The 22,954-nt window shown below is 40.2% G+C and overlaps 1 protein-coding gene across 3 annotated transcripts in view; it reads right to left on the bottom strand.

Annotated features, from left to right (window-relative positions):
* DCAF5 (DDB1 and CUL4 associated factor 5) overlaps positions 1-22,954 on the bottom strand; it is a 104,646-nt gene that overhangs the window by 15,733 nt on the left and 65,959 nt on the right. For 2 of the 3 annotated variants that reach the window (XM_064292633.1, XM_064292632.1), the window contains exon 7: positions 4,193-4,259. In XM_064292633.1, coding sequence (XP_064148703.1) covers positions 4,193-4,259 — 67 coding nt within the window. Of the gene's footprint in view, positions 1-4,192; positions 4,260-4,280; positions 22,751-22,954 lie in introns of those variants that run through there. The other variant, XM_064292634.1, reaches the window with a different exon arrangement.

A 22,954-nucleotide genomic window follows, 5' to 3' on the forward strand; every position in this document is an offset into this window, starting at 1 on the left:
AAGCACACAGCAGGCATTCAATAAATGCTGATTGTTTGTGATCTAAATCAAGTTCTGGGTCTATAAAACCAAGCCAGCTTCCCCTTATATATTAGCCTGCCTTATTATTTTATATTTAACAAACTTGCATACAGAGAAAGTGTGCTCTTCTTCCTTCCATAACTGTTTAAGTCAAAGAGGCAGTAGGCTAAAGATTCAAAGCTAGAACCTAAGGGCTGTATCTAGCTTGCAGATGATTCGTTTTGACTTGCTGAGCCTTGCTGAATATTTTTTAAAACTACTCCCCATTATTTAAAAACAGAGATTATACATAAAAATTGGAGGTGCCAGTTCCCCCAAATGCCAGGGTGAAGAGGAGGACTGAAGCAGGATGAACTGGAAGCCTGTAGGAAGAGTAGTTGTGCTACACAGCTCTTCCCCTCTGCCCACATGACCAGGAAGCTGCCCCTTCCTCACACGTGCAGAAGCCTGGGGCGAATGGGTTGCCAGCTGGAGTTCACCTAAAGAGGCTTTGCATTGGTGGACACCAGGCACAGCAGGGGGTGGAATTAAACAAACACCTGTGTATAGCTCTGTGAGACTCCTAGCCCCATTCCCCTGCTTGGCTTCTAGAACCATAGTTTAACCAGGCAAATACCCTCCAAGTTGGAGATCGAAGATTCCTCTTTTGGGAAACTGGTTAATTGCTATAGTAGAAAGTCAATAGAGGATGACCAAAATTGAAAAAACTGTAAAATATTATGAGCATGTTACAGGAAGAGAGAAAAAAGAACTGCTGTGCCGTTTTTTTAAAATAAGTTTTTATAATATTTCCTTTAAAAATTATGTACCAGTGTTATATTAAAAAAAATAAATAAACCCATTGCCATTGACTCAATTCCAACTCATAGTGACCCTATAGGACAGGGTAGAAGTGCCCTATAGGGTTTCCAAGCAGCAGCTGGTGAATTTGAACTGCTGACCTTTTGGTTAGAAGCCGAGCTCTTAACCACTGAGCCACCAGGGCTCCAGTGTTACATTACGAAGTACTTAATCACAAAAATATCAAAAGGAGTGAAAAAACACAAGAAAGAAGAAGAATAGAAAGAAAAAGGAAAGAAACACAAACAAGAACAAAGAAAAGAACAAGGTGGGTTCTGTCAGAACACTGCCAGGTAGGCAGAAGCCCCAAATGAGCCAAGGCTTGCTAAAAATCACCCAGAAAGGTGCTTTAGTTATATGCAGAGCAAGATGATGATCAAAGGGACAGGCTTGCTATGACAGATGGATGATGTAATGCTGAAAGCTGATCCAGAGAAAACAAACCCTTCAACTACCGGTTAGTGAATCCAACAAGAGGGAAAATCACAAGGGTCTGTCCTTAAATACAAAGAAACCCAAGCATACAAGTAAAGGATGGGAATCCAAGACCAATCACAGCCCATGTGGAAACAGTGGGGCTTCTAGCCAACGCTAAGTATAATATAAGTAGATCATGAGTCTGTATGGTCTCCAAAAAGCTTATGGGATCCTGGGTGTACTTTCTCAAACACTATGTAGCACAATCAAGAAGCCACAGATTTTCTCTGGCCCAATCAGACCACATCCACTGAATTTGTTCAGTCAATACTTAAACAGAGTTGGCACAAATTTAGAGGAAAGAAATCAGTATAGCAACGTTTCTTTGAGGAACTACTAAATAAACTTGGAATGCTGTCTCTGGAGAATATGGTGGGGGGGACACAGGCGCTACCTTCAAATGACTAATAGGCTAGTACGATGAAGAGGGACAAGGTCTGTTCTTAGTAAATCACCACTCAAGGGACTACACGGGAATAGAGTACAGCTTAATCTAAGAACTTTCTAATCACTGGAGCTATCCTGAGACTACAGCAACTTATTGTGGCAGGCATCCTAGCAGAGGTTTAAGTTCAGATATTAGGTTATTCCTCAATAAAAGTGTGAGGGAAGGGAAGGGACTATGATTAGAGGAGGGCGCATAATGGCTTCTACGTGGCTAGAAACTTTCCATTTCTTTACTTACTGTGACCATAAGGCTTTAAGTATTAAAATTTTTCTCTTGGATTTATCATTACAATTATTATTGGAACACAACTGATCAAAACAACAAATATACTTTTAATTTTTATAAAAACTACCTCAAAAAAACAAAAAAACATTGCTGTCGAGTCGATTCCAACTCACAGTGGCCCTATAGGATAGGGTAGCATTGCTCCATAGAGTTTCCAAGGAGTGGCTGGTGGATTCAAACTGCCAACCTTTTGGTTAGCAACCGAGCTCTTAGCCACTGTACCACCAACCATATATAAAAAGAAGCAATTTATTTTAAGTGCATCCCTTAAGAAGAAAAGACGGGAGAATCAGGTTATGGTCTTTTGATTTTTTAGTACCTTGGAGGTTTTTACATCTCAGGGTAACGTACGGTATGGTTCAGATGGCCTTTTAGTAAAGGTGGGAGGAGAACAAATGGGAAGGGGAAGGAGAAAAAAGAAGATGGATGCCTTTTCAGAAATATCAATTTTATGAAAGAATACACACAATTTGAGAATCTAGAAATAGATTCTTTTCCTTGGGAAGTCTGAGTATCCATTCCTCAGTTTTAATATTGCAATGCCAAATCAAGCATCAGGTCCTGCCAAGCGAGGGACTGCACAATTATCTGCTTAAGAGGGCAGCCTAACAACAGCCCTTCTAAACTACTAAAATCACCCTACCCTAAGTTAGTACAGAAGTCAGCAGAGAGAGGGAAAAAATCTACAACACTATTGCTAATTCTTTTCGCCTTCTGTCTTTATCCAAATGTGAAAAAGATTCCAGAGAACAGTCCCTGGGGGATTATCCAACTTCTGTTTTAAAAGTCACATTGACTTGAGTTTCAGTTTATGGTGACGGGAAATTTGGCAACAATTCTGGGTGACAGTTGCACAACATGATTAATGTAACTGGTATTACTAAATTGTACACCTGAAAAATGCTGAATTGGCAGATGTTGTGTTACATTTATTTTTATAAGAATTTTTAAAAAAGGTACCCTGACTTAATAATTAAAAGCTTCTCAAGATCAGGTGAAAGATATAATTAAACCCAAAGATAATTTCTGCAGTGTATCCACGTAGGACTTACAGGTGGGGGCCCTAGAAAACTGTTTTAATACAGAACTGCATCTAGAGCTAGAGCACCCCTTTTTGTTCATATAGACTGCTGCTGCCTCATCTGGTTGTGCTTCAAAAGTAAGCTGCTTCACTCAGGCTTTCCAAATTCCAGAAAGGGAAAAGGTTTTTCATAAGTTGTTTAGTGACCAGACCGCAACAACAGGATAGCTATGCCCAAAGTGTAAGCTTCAACAAGTTTTCAAAGATACATGTTTAGTAACAATATTGTTAATTCAGTAACAGGCAAAGCCAAAAACTTCCCTAAACTCTGAGCACTAGATACATTTTGTATAATATACTTGACATAGTCCTCTATTACTTTCCTAGTGGCCATTTTCCAGCTTGATGCCATTGTATTTCCAGGAACAGATGGCTGTATTGAGCTGTCTGGGTATAAAAAACAAGACATTTTTCTACCAGCAGGTAGCAACCAATGTAACACCCTCCTGAGCATGTGAGGGCACCATTATCAAGAATGAGGAATGATCTACGTCATCTGAAAGCTCAGATGGCCTAGAACCAAATTCATGGAAAGCTGCAGGCTTTTCTTGGAATACATCTACAGCAAATGCAGAAATATTTCTTCCTAAGTGCTTTGATGTATAGGGTCAGACAAACCCCAGGGAAAGCCTCCCTTTAGTTAACATCACCAGGGAGACCAAAGGAATGGAAGAGGTTCTAGCAACTGTCTATAGAGTAAGAAGCTGGAACATGGAGATGGATAACACAGGAGAAGCATTTACAAGATAAAAATATTCCAGGTGTGAAATAGGAGAGAGGAAAACAGACATAAAGGAAATCTATGAGGTCTAAAGACAGCTTCTAAGGAGAAAAAAGTCTGAGATAGCAGATAAGGCTATGTGTGAAGGTTACAGTTAAATCTAGCTTCTAATTTTTATTTTACAATTTCCTTTGGTCACTTTTCTGATAAACTGCTTATATGTTAAAAAAGAAACATCTTCCTCTTTAGCTACATATCTGTCCTTTCAGGGCAAGGTCAACAGAGTGAATTAGTACTGGGCTACACAGGATACACTCACCTGCTTCTGGATCTGCAGGAATTCTCCACATGTAGAGGTTGAAGTCATCAGAGCCTGACAGGATGTACTGTTTGGACAAAAAAAAAAAAAAAAAGGATTTAATGTTTGTATTTATTTATAAATATATATCTATAAAGATTGAAAAAAAGTGATAAATAAGATAAATGGACATATATTCATAAGGCACCAAAATGTAAACAGCCCCTTAAAAATACTTGCAAATCGAAAGGCTCATTGGCTGCTAAGAGGAATTGGGAGGCAGGGGGCCCGTGATGAACTTTTTAGGGCATCGCTACTGAGTCCCTTGGCAGTGGGCCAATGTATATAGGTATAAAAAGGACCAGAATCCACTGTTTTCAGTTTCTGTCAGCAGAGTAAGATGGAAAACGTTCAGAAGCAACTAGAATCCAAGGGGAGGAAGGTTGAACTGATTTGTAGGTTTTTCTATCGCTGCTAAAAATGGTTCCATGAGATCTCAGAGGATTTTATGGGGAGCAATAGTCTTGGGATATATGGTCATAAAATATTCTGCCAGAATGTTTCTGGGAATGAGTAAGAGCAGGCATTCTGAACAGGAATAGTGATTGTTTTAATTCATAAGTCATGTCAAAGGCAGACTGACACAAAGACACCAATGGTGAATTGTTTTTGGTGGCGGGGGGGGGGTAGTTTTCTCTAAGCTCAGCCACGGAGATTTTCATCCCATGCATAGGGAATATATAACCATCATTAACATGAAAAAGTCATGCATCCCCCAGCTTCTTCAGCTGTAATCGAAAGAATGACCTCTCAGCTCACTGACAGAAGGATACCTCATCGCCACTGAATCCAAATTAATTAAACATGCCACAGCTCACTATCACATTCAATCTGTGCCATCCCAATTCTAGGGCAGAAAGTACATGAACTTTATAGTCAGACAGAACTGGGCTTGAATCTGTCATTTTCTATATCCACCACTTACTAGCTACATGACTAATGAACATATTAAACTTTGAAGCCTCCATTTCTTCATTGGTAAAATGGGAATATGATTACAAACTGGATTTAATTTCAGAACGACTCTCAATAAAGTGCCTACCATTGTGTGTGGCATGCAGGAAGCATGCTATAATTATTCCCTTCCTTTCTATTAGGATTCTTGTTGTTAGTTGTCGTCGAGTCCATTCCAATTCATGGCAACCCTACGTGTGCAAGCAGAACCGCTACATTAGGGTTTTCAAGGCTGTGACCTTCTGGATGCAGATCACCAGGCCTGTCTTCCAAGGTGTCTCTGGGTGGGGAGACTGAAACACTGGCCATTAGCTACGCTAGCTATGCCTTCTTATAGAATACTAGATACCTCACAAAGATAAATCAATTCTTCCTTTGCTAGGAAAATACTCACACAGCAGAAGGGAAGCGTACCTCAGTATTTTTCCCTAAGCAGAAAAGGCATTCTCATCTTCTGAACCATCTTAAGGAAGGGTTCACTACTCACTTTGTCTTCAAAGCAAGAGGATAAATGAAAGTGATCATAGTTCTTGCTTGGAAAGCCCAAACTAGGTGTTTCCACACATAATGGTAGGCACTTTATTTTATGCAAGGTCAAATATCCTGAACTTCCCTGCTGCCAGCTAACATCTTTAAGCAGAAAGCCATTGCCAACCCAACCATGAGTTAGTGCCGGGGGCATAAGCAATCCTCTTTTACGTGGCAGCTTCAAACTGCTTGATTATAAGAAGATAAGACACTAAGCCTTAGTCTAATTAGGACTCATAAATGCATTGTCTAGAAGCAACAAGTGAGCAATTCTGAGGGCTCATTTATTCCCAAAGATTAACAAAAGTGTTTTTACTTTATGTTTAGATCAGCATTACTTCCTACCTTTTGGCTCCATCTGTTTATTTTCCTAGAAAAAGAAATATCTACAGTTTTCTAAATAAAACTTCTTACTTGAAAATGACACTAAGAACAATTCTAAAAGTATCAGTCCAAAATTTCATACCTCACAAAAATACTAAATAGTTTAAAAATCAACTTACTAATTTACTAGTCTTTAGTCCTAATCCTGTTATACTTCAATTAAAAAGTTTCCTTAAAAAAAAAAAAAAAAAGATGATTCCTCATTGCCCTGACTTTAGGGTTCATCTAGTAACTTCTCACAGCTTCTGACACTATGCTGGTTGAAGTTCAGAAGTTGAAATTCAGGAGGCCAAGGACTTTCTCTCACGGTCTGCTTGGCAAAACAGCTGGGGGAAAGATTCCTTCATTACATACTAACTCAGCACTTGCCTTCTATGTCAGGCACCCTAGTGGTTATAAAGATGTGCAAGGTAATACCTGAGGCTCCCAAGGAGCTTAAATCATGTAGAAAAATAAGACATGTAGAAAATATAATACATGTATGTACACAACTATCATGCCACAAAGTAGAAATCATTAGGTGCCATTATGAGAGATAAGGATACCAAGCGATCCACAGAAGAGTCAAGGGAATAAGAGACCTGAGGTGGCCTTGGGTAAAGACGTGGAAGGGTGCTCAAGAGGTCTACCATTTTAACAGAAACTAGAAGAATGCCATAGCTCACTCCTTGATGCCCTGTTCATAAACCTCAGGCCTTATTGCACTGTACACTAACTGATCTCCTCCTGTCAACATCAGTATCTCTGCCTGAGGGCTTTCTTCAAACCCTAGGAAGGCTTCAGAGGTTGCTCTGGGGCATGAACACTCCCTGGGAGCAGCCCTCAACCACCTGAAAGGAGTTGGTGTATGACTACTTCAGCTTCCTTGTCCCTCAGATGGAATAACTCTGAGGTGTGTGTTTACACTGTTTCCCCTCAGGATTAAACTCCAATTGCCCACAGTTGTCCTGGGATTACTAAAGCATCCTTCCTGTGTCTGTCTCACTTTCCCACTCTTCTATTGTTTCCTGTATTTCCAAACAAACTACTTGCACTTGAAACTTAAACCCCCAATTAAGACACACGGGGGGAAGGGGAACAAGAACACAAAAGAACTGTCTACCAGTTAAAAAAAAAACAAACCAACATACACACATATGTATATATGTACACATATGTATATATATTTATGTGGTTGTGAGGTGTCATCTAGTCAGTTCGGACTCACAAAGCAACCCTATGTACAACGGAATGCAACACTACCCAGTCCTGTGTCATCCTCACAATAGTTGCTATGTATGAGCCCCACTGTTGCAGCCACTGTGTCAATCCATCTTGTGTGAGGATCTTCCTCTTTTATGCTGACCCCCTAATTTACCAAGCATGATGTCCTTCTGCAGGGACTGGTCCCTCCTGATAACATGTCCAAAGTACGTGAGACAGAGTCTTGCCATCCTTGCTTCTAACAGGCATTCTGGCTGTACTTTATTTATTTATTTATAATTTTTTTTATTGTGCTTTAAGAGAAAGTTTACAAATTAAGTCAGTCTCTCACACAACAACTTATACACACCTTGCTACGTACTCCCAATTACTCTCCCCCCAATGAGACAGCCCGCTCCCTCCTTCCACTCTCTCTTTTCGAGTCCATTTTGCCACTGCCTGTACTTTTTCAGCACAGATTTGTTTGTTCTTCTGGCAGTCCCTGGTACATTCAATATTCTTCGTCAACACAATAATTCAAATGCATCAATTCTTCTTAGGTCTTCCTTATTCATTGTCCACCTTTCATACGCACATGAGGTGATTGAAAATACCATGGCTTGGGTCAGGAGCACCTTAGTCCTCAAGGTGACATCTTGGCTTTTGAACACTTTTAAGAGGTCTTTTGCAGCAGATTTGTCCAGTGCTATATGTCATTTGATTTCTTGACTGCTATTTTCATGGGCATTGATTGTGGATCCAAGTAAAATGAAATCCTTGACAATTTCAATGTTTTCTCTGTTTATCATGATGTTGCTTATTGATCCAGTTGTGAGGATTTTTGTTGAAGTGTAATCCATACTGAAGGCTGTAGTCTTTGACCTTCATCAGTAAATGCTTCAAGCCCTCTTCACTTTCAGCAAGCAAGATTGTGTCATCTGCATATCACAGGTTGTTAATGAGCCTTCCACCAATCCTGATGCCACATTCTTCTTCATATATTCCAGCTTCTCAGTTATTTGCTCATACAGACTGATTATGGTGAAAGGATACAACTCTGACACAAACACCTTTCCTGACTTTAAACATGCAGAAGTCCTTTGTTCTATTCCAGTGACTGCATACTGGTCTATGTACAGGTTCCTGATGAGCACAATTAAGTGTTCTGAAATTCCCACTCTTCGCAATGTTATGCATAATTTGTTATGATCCACACACTTGAATGCCTTTGTATAGTTAACAAAACACAGGTAAACATCTTTCTGGTGTTTTCTGCTTTTAGCCAAGACCCATCTGACATCAGCAATGATATCCCTTGTTCCACGTCCTCTTCTGAATCTAGCTTGAATTTCTGGCAGTTCCCTGTCAATGTACTGCTGCAGCTGCTTTTGAATGATCATCAACAAAATTTTACTTGAGTATGATATTAATGATACTGTTTGATAATTTCCGCATTCTGCTGGATCACTTACAAATACGGATCTCTTCTAGTCGGTTGGCCAGGTAGCTGTCTTCTAAATTTCTTGGCATAGATGAGCGAGTGCTTCCAGTGTTGCATCTGTTTATGGAAACACCTCAGTTGGTATTCTGTCAACTCCTGGAGCCTTGTTTTTCACCAATGCCTTCAGTACAGCTTGGACTTCTTCCTTCGGTATTGTCAGTTCTTGATCATATGCTACCTCCTGAAATAGTTGAATGTTGACCAATCCTTTTTGACACAGTGACTGTGCATTCCTTCCATCTTCTTTTGATGCTTCCTGTGTTGTTCAGTATTTTGCGCAAAGAATCCTTCAATACTGCGACTCAAGGCTTGAATTTTTTCTTCAGTTCTTCCAGACTGAGAAATGCCAAGTGTGTTCTTCTTTTTGGTTTTCTAACTCCAAGTTTTTATACATTTCATTATAATACTTTACTACTTTGTCTTCTCAAGCTACCCTTTGAAATCTTCTGTTCAGCTTTTAGTTCACCATTTCTTCCTTTTGCTTTAGCTACTCTATGCTCAAGAGCAAGTCTCGGAGTATCTTCTGTCACCCATTTTGGTCTTTTCTTTCTTTCCCGTCTTTTTCATGACCTTTCGCTTGAGAGCTCAGCTGCTAACCAAAAAGTTGGCAGTTCAAATCCACCAGTTGCTCCTTGAAACCATATGGGGCAGTTCCACCCTGTCCTATAGGGTCACTATGAGTCAGAATCGACTCAACAGCAATAAGCGTGCTTTCTTCATGTATGATGTCCTTAATGTCATTCCACAACTCGTCTGCTCTTCAGCCCTTTAGTGTTCAATGTGTCAAATCTATTCTTGAGATGGTCTCCAAATTCAGGTGGCATATACTTAAGGTCATACTTAGACCCTTGTGGACTTGTTCCAATTTTCTTCCGCTTCAACTTTAACTTGCATATGAGCAACTGATAGCCTGTTTCACAGTTGGCCCCAGCCATGTTCTGACTGATGATTATTGTGCTTCTCCATCATCTCCCGCCACACATGTAGTAAATTTGATCCTTGTATATTCCATTTGGCGAGGTCCATGTGTATAGTTACCATTTATGTTGATGAAAAACGGTATTTGCAATGAATAAGCCATTGGTCTTGCAAAATTCTATCATGCGATCTCTAGCTTCATTTCTATCATGAAGGCCTTATTTTACAACTACTGATCCTTCTTCTTTGTTTCTAACTTTCACATTCCAATCACCAGTAATTACCAATGCATCTTGATTGCATGTTTGATCAATTAGATTGCAGAAGTTGGTAAAAATCTTCAATTTCCTTATCTTTGGCATTAGTGGTCAGTGTGTAAATTTGAATAATAGTCCTATTAGCTGGTTTTCCTTGTAGGTGTATGGATACTATCCTATCACTGACATCGTTGCACTTCAGGATAAATCCTGAAATGCTCTTTTTGATGATGAATGCAACATCATTCCTCTTCAATTTGTCATTCCTGGCATAGCGGACCACAGATTGTCTGATTCAAAATGGCCAATACCAGTCCATTTCAGCTCACTACTGCCTAGGATATCGACTGTCTTAGTCATCTAGTGCTGCTATAACAGAAATACCACAAGTTCGTGCCTTTAATAAAGAGAAATTTATTCCCTCACAATCTAGGAAGCTAGAAGTCTGAATTCAGAGTGCCGGCACCAGGGGAAGGCTTTCTTTCTCTGTCGGCTCTGGGGGAAAGGTCCTTGTCATCAACTTTCCTCAGTCGAGGATCTTCTCAGTGCAGGGACCCCAGGTCCAAAGGACATGCTATTCTCCTGGCTCTTGTTTCTTGGTGGTATGAGGTTCCCCTTGTCTCTCTGCTGGTTTCTCTCTTTTAGATCTCAAAAGAGATTGACCGAAGACACAACCTAATCTTGTAGATTGAGTCCTGCCTTATTAACATGACTACCGCTAAGCCTGTCTCATTAACATCATAGAGGCAGGATTTACAACATACATGAAAATCACATCAGCAATGAAGGTTCTAAAAACTTTATTCCATCCATGTCATTAAGGTCAGCTCTACTTGGGGAGGCAGCTCTTCCCCAGTTGTATTCTGGGTGTCTCCCAGCCTGAGTGGCTTATTTTCTGGCACTATATTAGACAATGTTCTGCTGCTATTTATAAGGTTTTCACTAGACAATGTTTTTAGAAGTAGATTGCCAGGTCCTTCTTTCCTAGTCTGTCTTAGTCTGGAAGCTCCACTGAAGCCTGTCCACCACAGCTTCAGTGTCACACTTCAGTGTCACACTGCTGGTATTTGAAATACCGGCAGCATAGTTTCCAGCATCACACAAGCCACCAAAGTACAAAAAACTGACAAATGAGTGGTGGTATATATATATATATATATATACGTATATATATATATATACGTATATATATTTATATTTTGATTGACACATTGGCTACAACGATGGGCTCAAACATAGCAATGATTGTGAGGATGGCACAGGACCCAGCAGTGTTTGTTTCTGATGTACATAGGAATAGGGTCACTATGAGTTTGAACTGACTCAACAGCACCTCCTAACAATAAATAAATACATAATATATGGAGTCTCTGGGTGGTACAAATGGTTAATGTGCTTAGCTGGTAACCAAAAGGTTGGAGGTTCAAGTCTACCCAAATGAGCCTTGGGGAAAAAAGATGAACATATCTGTCTTGGAAGAAATACAACCAGAATACTCATTAGAAGCAAGGGTGATGAGACTCAGTCTCAAATACTTTGGACATGTTACCAGGGGAGACCAGTCCTGGAGAAGGATATCACACTCGGTGAAGTAGAGGGTCAGTGAAAAAGAAGATGACCCTCAATGACATGGACTGACATAGTGGCTGCAACAATGGGCTCAAGCATAATGATGACTGTAAGAATGGTGCAGGACTGGGCGGTATTTTGTTCTGTTGTACACAGGGTCACTATGAGTCAGAACCAAATTGATGGCATAAAAAAAAAAAAAAAACCTTTTTTTTTTTTTTTTTTAATGACAACAACAATCTAATTCTGAAAAATCAGCTTGAAAATCCTATGGAGCACAGTTCTACTCTGACACACATGGAGTTGCCAAGAATCAGTGAACTCGATGGCAACTGGTATATATAATGGAATGGATATGGGATTTATCTTATCTCATCATTTCATGCACTATATTTATAAGAGGAAATAAAACTGCATATAGAATTCTTGCTACCCTTTGCTCTCATACAGTCCCAAACTAAACAAATAAGAAATAAATATTAAATAAGGGTGAACCAAGACTGGGCTTATCAGAAGTTTTACAATTTCTTTGTTAAGGATTAGTGCTTTCCTATCTGTTCAGCTATTCACCGGAGCAAAGCCATGAAAAGGTAAAAAAGGACTCCCAGACAGAATGCTGACTCAGAAGATTGCCTTAGAAGGAAGAAAACTCTCCCACAGAGTTAAGGCCCTCTCACATGGATTTAATACGACAGCTCCTAAAATGTGTGGAAAATCCTTAGAATGTACAGGCTTCCTCTCAGGGACAAGAGCAACTCCTGACCCTCTCTTCCTCTTGGAACTGCTCTTCCACGCACTACAAGGGAATAGCTTGGGATGATTTTCAAGGAGGGGGTCTTGACCTACTGCTATATAGTTAGACTGTTTAAGTGTCCACACAACGGAATCACAAAACTACCCTGAGGAATTCATTTATAGCATTTCATGGCTGTCTGCTGGGCTGCTTCCAGCATTAAAAGTTGGCTGCCTGGGATACTCCTGGCTGTAGGAGACCAAAATAAAAATGAGTTCATTCATTGATTCATTAAACAAATATTTATCCAATGTCTACTATGTGCTGGGCACTGTTCCAGGGAAGGGAATACAGAATTGATCAAAAGAGGCCCTGTCCCTGTCCTCCCAGAGCTTACATTCTATTGGGTGATGACAGTAAAATAATTGTGGGTGGGAATAGGAAAAAAAAAGTTTAAAAACTATACATATAATAAGTCTGGTGTTGATAAGTGTTATAGAGAGAAATTAAACAGCAGGTTAGGACATACAGGGAGTGCAGGGGTGAGGGTGGTTAGTTTCTTTTTTATATAGGATAGCCACGAAGGCCTCTCTGATAAAGTGACATTTTGAGCAGAGTCTGAAGGAAATGAGGGAGCAAGTTATGTGGATATCTGGAAGAAGAGTATTCCAGGAAGAGAGAACAGAGTTCTGGGTTATTTTAAAACGTAAATGTCTTTCCTCCCTTTTTTTTAAAGCTATGAGGAAATAAAAATTATTTTAAGTGGGCTGAGTATAGAGACACATTTAACATTATGGGAATAGCTGGAAAGATTCCTCTCTTCTCAAGCTGTTGGAAGGGTTCATCTTCTCCCAGACTAGGGCAAGAGCCTCCAACTGAGGACCTGCTACTGGTTAGTACCCAAGTGTACCAAGAGGGCATTCCAAGTCTTGATCGGCCATCTCACAAAAATGTGCTCTGAGAAGCAAGGAAAAATGAGCAAAAAAACAAAGACTAAATAGTGGCAATACCAATTACTACCAAAAGAAATGCAAAGTGCATAATTATTATATTCAAATTTATGCAATACAATAATTATTTGAATTAACCAGAAAATTGAACTTAACCATAAGTGGTGAAACTGGAGGTATTGTTTTTCTTTTCCTTTTTATCTTGATACCTAATTTCAAACAGTATATATATATGTACTTTCACAGCCAGTGTTTTGGGTCTGAAGCTGACCCAGAGTAAAGGGCTCCTGGCCTAGATAACAGAAAGGCTTAGCAGCAGATGTTCTTGTGCGCTGTCAAGTCAATTCCGATGCACAGTGACCCTATGTGACACAGTAGAAGTGTCTCATAGAGTTTTCCAGGCTGTAATCTTTACAAAAGCAGATCGTCAGGTCTTTTCTCCTGCAGACGCACTGGTGGGTTTTGAACCATTAACTTTTGGTAACCAGCAGCAGCAGATAGGTCTCCATAAATAGACAAATTATAAAAACATAATAGAAAAAAATGGTTGACCAAAGTTTCCATGTTTAACTTTTTTATTCCCTTTTGTGATGTAGCACTTTGCAACCAACACTCACATTTAAAACATCGCTATGAAAAAAACCTAAAGATTGCTGTTCAGTTTTAGAAAGGTAAATACTAAGGTGATACCAAGTTTGTGACCAAGTGGGGATATGAACATGAAGAATTCATTACCTTCTCTTAGTTCTTTTCTTTGATCTTATTCTGAATAGTGAGGGGTAAGCTACAAATTAAAAACTTTCGCCTTGTATTCTAACAGAGAACAGTGCAGGGCTCTAAAGGAGCAGGAAGAATATGTTAGATATGTGTTATCTGGACCATAGAGGCCTCGTTTCCCAAAATGTTCTGGTTGAGGGGAAGGTGGTAGCCCCAAAGGCTACTTCAGATCAGAGAGTGGAAGGCACACTTTAATTTGGCTTTCTGTGTAAGATGAGCAAAACCAATGCAAAAATGAGCATGGGTTGTTGTGTGGATGCATATCTTCCACAGTTCTTCCCAACTAGTCACAAAGGGTGAATGAAGGCTGACCACACTTTGACCCACCCCTCACTGCTCATTCCACAATCCAAGAGGACATCCTGCTCACTAACTTTGATGTAACCTAGTCACTTTAAGTAGAGTGAACCCGAAGCTAGTACATGGTGACTTTCATCTAATGCCACTATAAGTTCGGCTATATTAGCTTGTTTTTGCATAGGGAGAGGTCACAACTGCTTCTCTCAATAGATTTCAAGAAGGAACCACCACTGTGACCACCACTACCAATAACAACAGTGAAAAAAAGATTAACATATCAGTACTGTCACTGCCTCATTTGCCCAAACATCTTATCAACCCATTAGCCTTTATAGCAAAACAGCCACTCAACTAATACTCCCTGCTCTCTGGTAACTGTTCTAATATCCAGCACTCCATCTTAGAACACCTGTCCCTTCTTCACCTGTTAATATTTTCAAATTTCACATTTCTCTAGAAAGGTCTTTTTCTATTAGCAAAGGATTTTTGGGAGTTGAATACTCACAGAAACCCATGCGTTCAAATATCACAGATCACTGTTATAGTCACCAAAGTCAAAAAAATTTTTAGTGAGCTGAAGGCTCAAAGAATGGTCTAAACTTGGCATGCCACAGCAAAACTGCTTACTACTAGAAGCTTCCTGGGCGGAGAGGCAGATTATATTAGTATCCTCAAGCAAAGCAACTATTTCTCCCTCCTTAACACCTTTATTTAGGAGCCCTGTGATGCAGTGGTTAAAGCGCTTGGCTGCTAACCAAAAAGGTTGCTTCATGGGAGAAAGATGTGACAGTCTGCTTCCATAAAGATTTACAGCCTTGGAAACTCTATGGGGGCAGTTATACTCTGTCCCAAAGGTCATTATGAATTGGAACTGACTCCATGGCAGTGGATTTTTTTAGCACCTTTATTTAAACTTTAATGGTTAAACAAACCAAGAAAAAAAATGGAATACAGGTAAGTCATTACCACTTATACATTAAGGCTTCCTAGGGGTTTAGAAATATGGATATAAGTAACAACAGCAATAAAAAAAAGAACCTTTTTTAAAACCCAAGCTAATAAAAAAGAGAAAGTTCTAGAAAACAAAAGGGGCAGGCCATCTACTGGACATATTCCAAGAATAACCTGGAATATAATAGATTCCTCAGAATCTGTGTTGCTTAACAGGTCCTTTGCTAACAGGGAAAAATCTCTCTCGATCTCAATCTTCATCTCTGTGTGTATGTGTGTGTTTGTGCAGCATTTGATATTCCCCAACATCTGCTGATAAAGAAGGAAACATATCAATCAGTTACTACTCACTGATTACTGATCAATTTACACAGTTCTCTCCAAAGGCTCCTTCCATAGTAATTCATTAATTATTCTCCAACAATGACATGGCTATCTAATTGACTGTATTGACTAAGATAGAAAAACCAGATGGCTCTGTAGCCTGGTTCAGTATGGCAGATAGATGGCCATTTAACATTTAAATCAGACACAGTCTTTATTTCTCCCTGACCTTTTGTCAGAGGAAGAAAAACAAAAACAAAAAACTGTGAACAAGTTTGTGATACAGTCTCTTGAAGACCATTTCGAGAAAAAGGTTTGCTAACTGGCATATAATGCACTCTTGATCATATCATGCTCAATCATGAACAGTTGTTTGTAACAAAGTAGTTTGCATTACTTAAAGATGAATCTTCATTTGACAAAACTCATTTGGAAACCTGAGCAAGAGGAAGGACCACCAACCAATTGGCTTTCAGCAAGTGGCTCTCTTCTGTGAGCCCGTTTTTTTGAATCTGGGGACTGAGAAATGGGGAGAAAGCATCACTCACTTGAGTCCATGTATGAGTATTTATACTCTTCACTCAAGCAAAGATCTCCAACCATTCTGTGGAAGAAACATTACTTTCCATTTTGCAAAGCTTGAGGACATTGAAAACAAAACAAAAAGAGGCAAAGCTACTGAAAATAAAATCTCTAAGGAGAATGGGTCAAGTAGAGCAGTAATAGCTACTCATCAGTATCTACCAGAGATTCCCTAGTAGAGCCGAGACTTCTAGCCAGGAACCATGCATTAAAGAACTGTCACACTGTGTTACCAGATCATATCAATTCCCCCTGTTCTTAAGAAGAAACTCAGGTCACCAAGTGTTCCTTTTCAGCTGAACAACTGTCAACTAGACCATATCTAGCAGGCCTGCACACACTACACACTTTCAGCTTTCCAAGTTCTAAAACTGTATCAGTAAATGGAGTAAAAGATGACCTACTTTAAGAGTAAAATCTTAATCCAGGATTGATCAAACCTGAAGCCCTAAGTTTCATAAATCTGTTACTATTACATGCAAAACTATGTGGATATGTACATGTTTCTCAGAAGTGTTCACAGTTTTTAGACTTTTAAATGGATTCTTGATTCGAAAAGTTATACATGGCTGATCTAACCAGTTATTTTCACGCTACTTTCTCTTTTGAAAACTGAAAGTCTCCTAAAACATTCACTCCCTGAACAACACAAACAAAAAGGAAATCCTCTGCCGCAATATTTGTCACTCAGCTCTTCCACATAAGAAGAATGCGGAAGACCATCTCACCACTTGATCGCTGTAACACAGGTGGCAACATGCCTGAGAGGGAGATGGCACAAACATAAGCAAGAAACCGAGTCTAGCCCTGGTTTGTTATCAAGCAGATCTGCCACTTCAAACTACTCTGGGGCTGTTTCTGAAGAGGATGAAACCTGTCCAACCAAGCCCAAAGGTTGCTGGGAAGATTCAAATGAGACAGTGGATGTGAAAGTGCTTTAAAAGTTAAAGGGCTAAAAATACCAAAGATACAAAAGAATGGACAAAAGGAGAAAAAAATATTAAAGTCACAAAGCAAATCAAACAAAGGAACCCAAGAGTTGGATTTCACCTTATTAAAAGTGTGTTTTTATTTCAGGTGAGGGAGAAGGTCTGGCATGCCAGGCCCCCAATGGAGCTACTCTTAATCCAGGCTACATGGAGTTATAAAACACAAACAAACAAACAAACCCCAAAACAAACAATGTTATAACTTTGCAGGACGCGTCACTGGCCTGGAGTACACTTACTGGTAAATTCCTGCACCTCTGCTGTACCCATATAATATCAACACAGAAAGGTTGAGTGGTGATGTAATGTCTGAGGGCAAGCCATGTATTCAAGGCCATTTTGTTGGATTCACAGGGAACAAGTTAGCTCTTTTCTCCAGGGGACAGGACAGGCTGATTTCATTATCATGATTTGTGGGGCCTTGCCATCTATCAAAGGAGCCCTGGAGGTGCAATGGCTGAAGCCCTCAGCTGCTAACCGAAAGGCTGGCAGTTCAAACCCACGAGCCACTCTGCAGAGAAAGATGTGGCAGTCTGCTTCTGTAAAAATTACAGCCTTGGAAGTCCTATGGGACAGTTTTACTCTGTCCTACAGGGTTGCTATGAGTCGGAATCGACTCAGTGGCAACAGGTTCGGTTATCTATAAAGTACAAAAGAAACGTCTGTGTAAGAGATCCCAGTGCTAAGATACTCTAGCGCTCAGCCCCTTCAAGAAAGCTGTAGTATACTTTCTCCTTTCTTCTGCATCCCACTTTCAGCAAGGTATAGGGACTATTAGGCTAGGCATTATTAAAAAAAAAGAAAAGGCATTAGATGAGACTAAAGCAAGAGAAGATTTTAAAATAATCAGACTGCCCATTTCCAGGCCACGCATACCTGCAATCCTGAAGGACTTATTCCCCAGAAGCCTAAGCGGCTCTGCTGGACTCTACAATCCAGGGCAAGATCCATTTAAGGAATTGCAAAAGAAAAGGGGACAAAAGCTGAGTACTGTCTTACGAGTGTGTACCAGAAAAACCAGCAGGTGGAAAACTGGCATTCTTTTTTAATCCTGTTAAGAGATTGTCTTACTGAGAATGCAGAGTAGAGTGCTGAGCTTAGGGAGACATAATGTACCCAGTCAGGCAGGAAGAAAACAAAAACCAAAAAAACAATCCAAGTGTGATATGAAAGCAAGGACAAGAATTCTCGGGTTCAAGCAGGCTCCAGGTGAAGCAATAATGTTTTACTGCAAGATTCCTCACCATATTGCAAGACCAGAAGGTGGGCAGGTTAAAAAAAAAAAAATTCAAAGCTTTAAACCAAAACCAAACCTGTTGCCATCAAGTCAATTCTGACTCATAGCGACCCTACAGGACACAGTAGAGCTGCCCCAATAGGGTTTCCAAGGACTGTCTGGTGAATTGAACTGCTGACCTTTTTGGTTAGCAGTCGTAGCTCTTAACCACTATGCCACCAGGGTTTCCTTCAAGGCTTTAGTTGGGGCTGTTTCTGTTGACAGCCAGCCAATCTGATGTCACCTGATCTGATGGTAGAAGTTATCAAACTTGAGTAATTACAATATTGCCCAGAAATAAAAACAAACCATATATTTGCAGCCAAAAGTAGGAAAGACAGGTTTTGTACATAGGGCTTTGAACGAACACCTCAAGAACGGTAAAAAAACAAAACAAACAAAAAAAACCACCTGTCAACGTCATGCGGATATGTCTAGCACAGCCTCTGGCACACAGTAATGCTCAGTAAATATCTACTTTCTTATTTTAAAAGATAAACAGGGGAAAGGCATGAAGTCAGGAAGGGCTCAGTAGGAGGCAGGAAGAAGGGAACCGTCTCCACTCCCCCACGAATCAGTGACAGACCAAGAACTAGACATGGTAAGAAACACTACACCGAAGCAGAGTTTCAAACAGGTGGCTCTAGGGCAGAATAGAAGGGTACACAGTCTTGTTTGGTCCATACAATAAAGTGTGAATTTGTTGCAATATTTAAAAACTAGAGGGGTTTACATAAAAATCTCTATTTTTGGCTTCCCTTGAAAAAAAAATCAGAAGCCTCAGCAACACGAGCCCATGTGACAATGCTCTGAAGTCGAGTAGAAGCTGTCCCATTTAGGTGGGATGGGGGTTCTCCAGTTAGCCACAGTCCACCACTCCCTACTGTTACTCCCAGCCCACTTTACTCATTTTTGCTGTCTGCCTTGCCCCTGTTGGCATGGAGTTGTGAACATCTACATAATGAAAAGAGATCACTACAAAAAGCCCCAAAATTCACACTTCAGTCCTGGTTCAGCTACTAACTTCGTATATGTTTTGACGTGTTTACTTAACTTCTCTGAGCCTCAGTTTTCTTACCTATAAAAGGACGGACTTGTACAAAATTACTTCTAATAACTCTGTAATTAAAATTCATCTACGACGGTGGCCATAAGCATGGGGAGACACAAAGTAGGCTATTTTACACTTCAGTCCCTGGGTCCAGGATTTTGAAATGTTAGTTTCATTTTGAGAAATGAATTACCTAGTGAAACTAGGATAGTCTAAAAAGAAGTACAGACTCTCTGGCACAATATCTGGGTTCATTTACGTGGACTGACTGATCTCATCATCATTAAAAGCCAGAAGACTGTCTCAGATAGATACACTCACTTACTGCCTTCCTTCTCCATGTTCCTTCCTATTATGGAAATTTCTCAGATTCCTCTGTAGGATGGTTACCCAACCTATGACTAAATGAAGAGTTCCAGAGCACAGAGCCTCAGGCTCTGGGCGTTCTCAGAGTATACAGGAACATTGTGGAATATAAAGACCAACATAAGGAAGGGTGGGCTTTGGAATCTGAAAGCAGCAAAAGCAATCCTGTCTGGGCTAGTCAAAGAATATACAAGTAAGTCCTACAGATCATAGTGTAATCGTGGCAGCTGCTGCTTGAGCCATGAGTGTGGAAAGTCAGGGCCTATAAATCACCGTTGAGAGACTTGTTCTAGGACTGAGACACTCTCAGTTAAGTTCAGCCCCCTGTTTAACACTTAAAAAGCTATGAGCTCAGTAGATCAGTTTCACTGTAAATCCATTATTTAATTCATCTCATCCTCTAAAGGCCCCTGAAAGCTGAGAGGGAAAAATGGTACTTATCAATCCTGATTTACAGATAGAGAAGGCGTAGGCCCAGAAAACTAAACACCACACACTGACCAAAGTACTAAGATTCACTTCAACAAATATTTATTGCACTCTCACTATGTGCCAGCCACTGGAGACAAGAAAATGATGAATTAGCTACATTTCTTAGTCCCCAAGAAGTGAACACAAAAGCCAAACATACAGCTCTGTACTTTCTATTCCCTGTGTTAGATACCTCTGATAATCCACATAGGGAATATGAACAGACTTTTAAAGGCTTTAGTTCTGTAACTGATCCAAAGTTAGATTCAATTACCTCGTACCCTCCTTTATTCAAGGAAAACCACTTACTCAAACCAAAAAGCAGTCCAGTTAGTCAGAGAGGATTTAGTTCCCATAAGTTCTTCCCAGAAGCTCCTGGGTGGAGCAAACAGTTTGCGCCTACTAACTGAAAGGTTGGCAGCTTGAGTCAAAAGCCACAAATAATATACTAGTCGAAACTGAACAGGGAAAATCAAAAGCCATTCAATGTTTTTATCATTATATAACCTGAAGGGAAAAACAACTACATCTTGTTGGTTTACATACCGAGAACCATCACGAAAGACTTTATGTGACTCTGCCTGTGGCAATACCTTTCCCAACGTATCTTAGTAAACTAGGTAATTATAGTGTAGGTCAGTGGTTCTCAACCGGGGTGATTTTGCCACCATGGAGATATTTGGCTACTGGCGTCTAGTGGGTAGAGGCCAGGGATGCTGCTAGGCATTCTACAATGCACAGGACAGCCCCGACAATAAAGAATTATCTGATCAAAAACTCAGTAGTGCCAAGGTTGAGAATTCATGGTCTAGGTGCTCTACATTTTGGCTAGAGGCTTTGGTCCCTCCAGGACTTTTAAGGACTCTGTGCAGACAGGCTCTGCCTGAAGAAAACACAACATTCATTTTCTCTTATCTCTTTCATCTTTCCCCTTCTCCTACCTCCTTCACCTTTCACGGTTTTCCTTTTTTTCTGGCAAAAAATCCTATTAAACCATTACTTTTAGTACATGTTCTTTATTGTCCAATGAAATAAGGATGATATGCATAAGAGGTTAACAGAAGATGGAAAATAAACAAATGGAAGGAAAGAGGGAACGGGGGGCTTGGTTGTCATTTCTGCAGTTAAATGAAACTAAACTAACCATTCTGCGCAGCAAACAATTATCTGTCCTATTGTGAGTCTGAGCATCTCTAGAAATTGCTTCTTCCCACCCGAGATATTAATTTCCTACAGCACCATATAAAACGAGAGCAGGAAAAACTAAGTCATTCAGGCACTGTGTTCTCAAGGAGATATCATTAATATAACTGAGGCCACCTAGTGGTCTCCAGTGTGGCTCTCACTAAGCCCTAATAAAAGGACTCCAAAAAGACTCCAACTTGGGTATAAATTCTGGATTTGGATATATATTCTCTATTTATAAAAAGAAGCCCTGGTGGTGTAGTGGTTAAGAGTTTGGCTGCTAACCAAAAGGTCAGCAGTTCGAATCTACCAGCCACTCCTTGGAAGCCCTATGGGGGCAGTTGTACTCTGTCCTGTAGGGTTGCTATGAGTCGGAATGGACTTGACAGCAAAGGGTTTGGTTTTTTTATTTACAGAAAGAGAAACATAGCCTCAGTTTCCTTAGCATTCAACTCAATTCAACATGCATCACTGTGCTCCTGTTACATATACTAATCCTTAAACTACGGAATTGAGGTGGTTAAAGCACTGGGCTATGAGCCAAAAGGTCTTTGGCGGTTTGAACCCCTCAGCCGCTACGGGGGAGAAAGAAAGATGTGGCAGTCTGCTTCCTTAAAGATCACAGCCTTGATAACCCTATGGGGCAGTTCTACTCTGTCCTACAGGGTCGCTATGAGTGAGAATCGACCTAACAGGAGTGGGTTTGGGTTTCTAGCGCCCAGCCTAGGGAGAAAAAAATCCTAGCTTCTGCCTTCAAAGAGCAGAGTCTTGGCAGGTTCTCAAATAACTGTTTCTTCTATGCCCCTCATCCAAAGATAACTCTCACATGGGGAATAGCATGTGAGAATTGTATATCAAAATCTGAAAGCAAAACATATTTAAGGGGACCAAAGAAGAGTGCACTAAGTAGCCATTAGCAATCTATATCTGAAGTGGCACCAAAGAAGAGTGCACTAAGCAACCATTAGCAATCTATACCTGAAGTGGCAATAAGATTTGTTATGCTTGAGAAGAAAAAAATGTATTTGTCTATTTGACCAATCTTTCTTTATATTTGTCTTTATTCAGCTTGATTATTCAGACCAGTCCAACTGTTCCACTCACAGACACCCAATTCAGAACTTCTATGGTCAAGACAGACAGATGCAAGAATGCCAAGTATGTTCTTAAACTGCCAGCTTTAAGTCAACATCAGTATTTGGGTTCCCAGTGAGACAGTGAAAAGGCTGGAAACTCACAGCTTGGTAGGATCTCCATTCCCGGCTGAGATGCTGGCAGTAAAAAGAAAGAGTCAGCATCTGGCTTCCTCTCAAACAAAGCTGCTCAGCCCATTTCATCCAAGAAAAAGATGCCATCCCAAGAGGCCATTTGGGACACATGTCTCTTGGATGGTACTTAGGGTGTTTCATTCATCATTGTACTTCATTGGTACAAAAAGATAACTCTCTCTCCGGCAGGCTAATTTTCCATGGAGT

This window comes from Loxodonta africana, chromosome 10 (assembly GCF_030014295.1).
Source record: "Loxodonta africana isolate mLoxAfr1 chromosome 10, mLoxAfr1.hap2, whole genome shotgun sequence".
In the NCBI taxonomy this organism is placed as follows: Eukaryota; Metazoa; Chordata; class Mammalia; order Proboscidea; family Elephantidae; genus Loxodonta; species Loxodonta africana.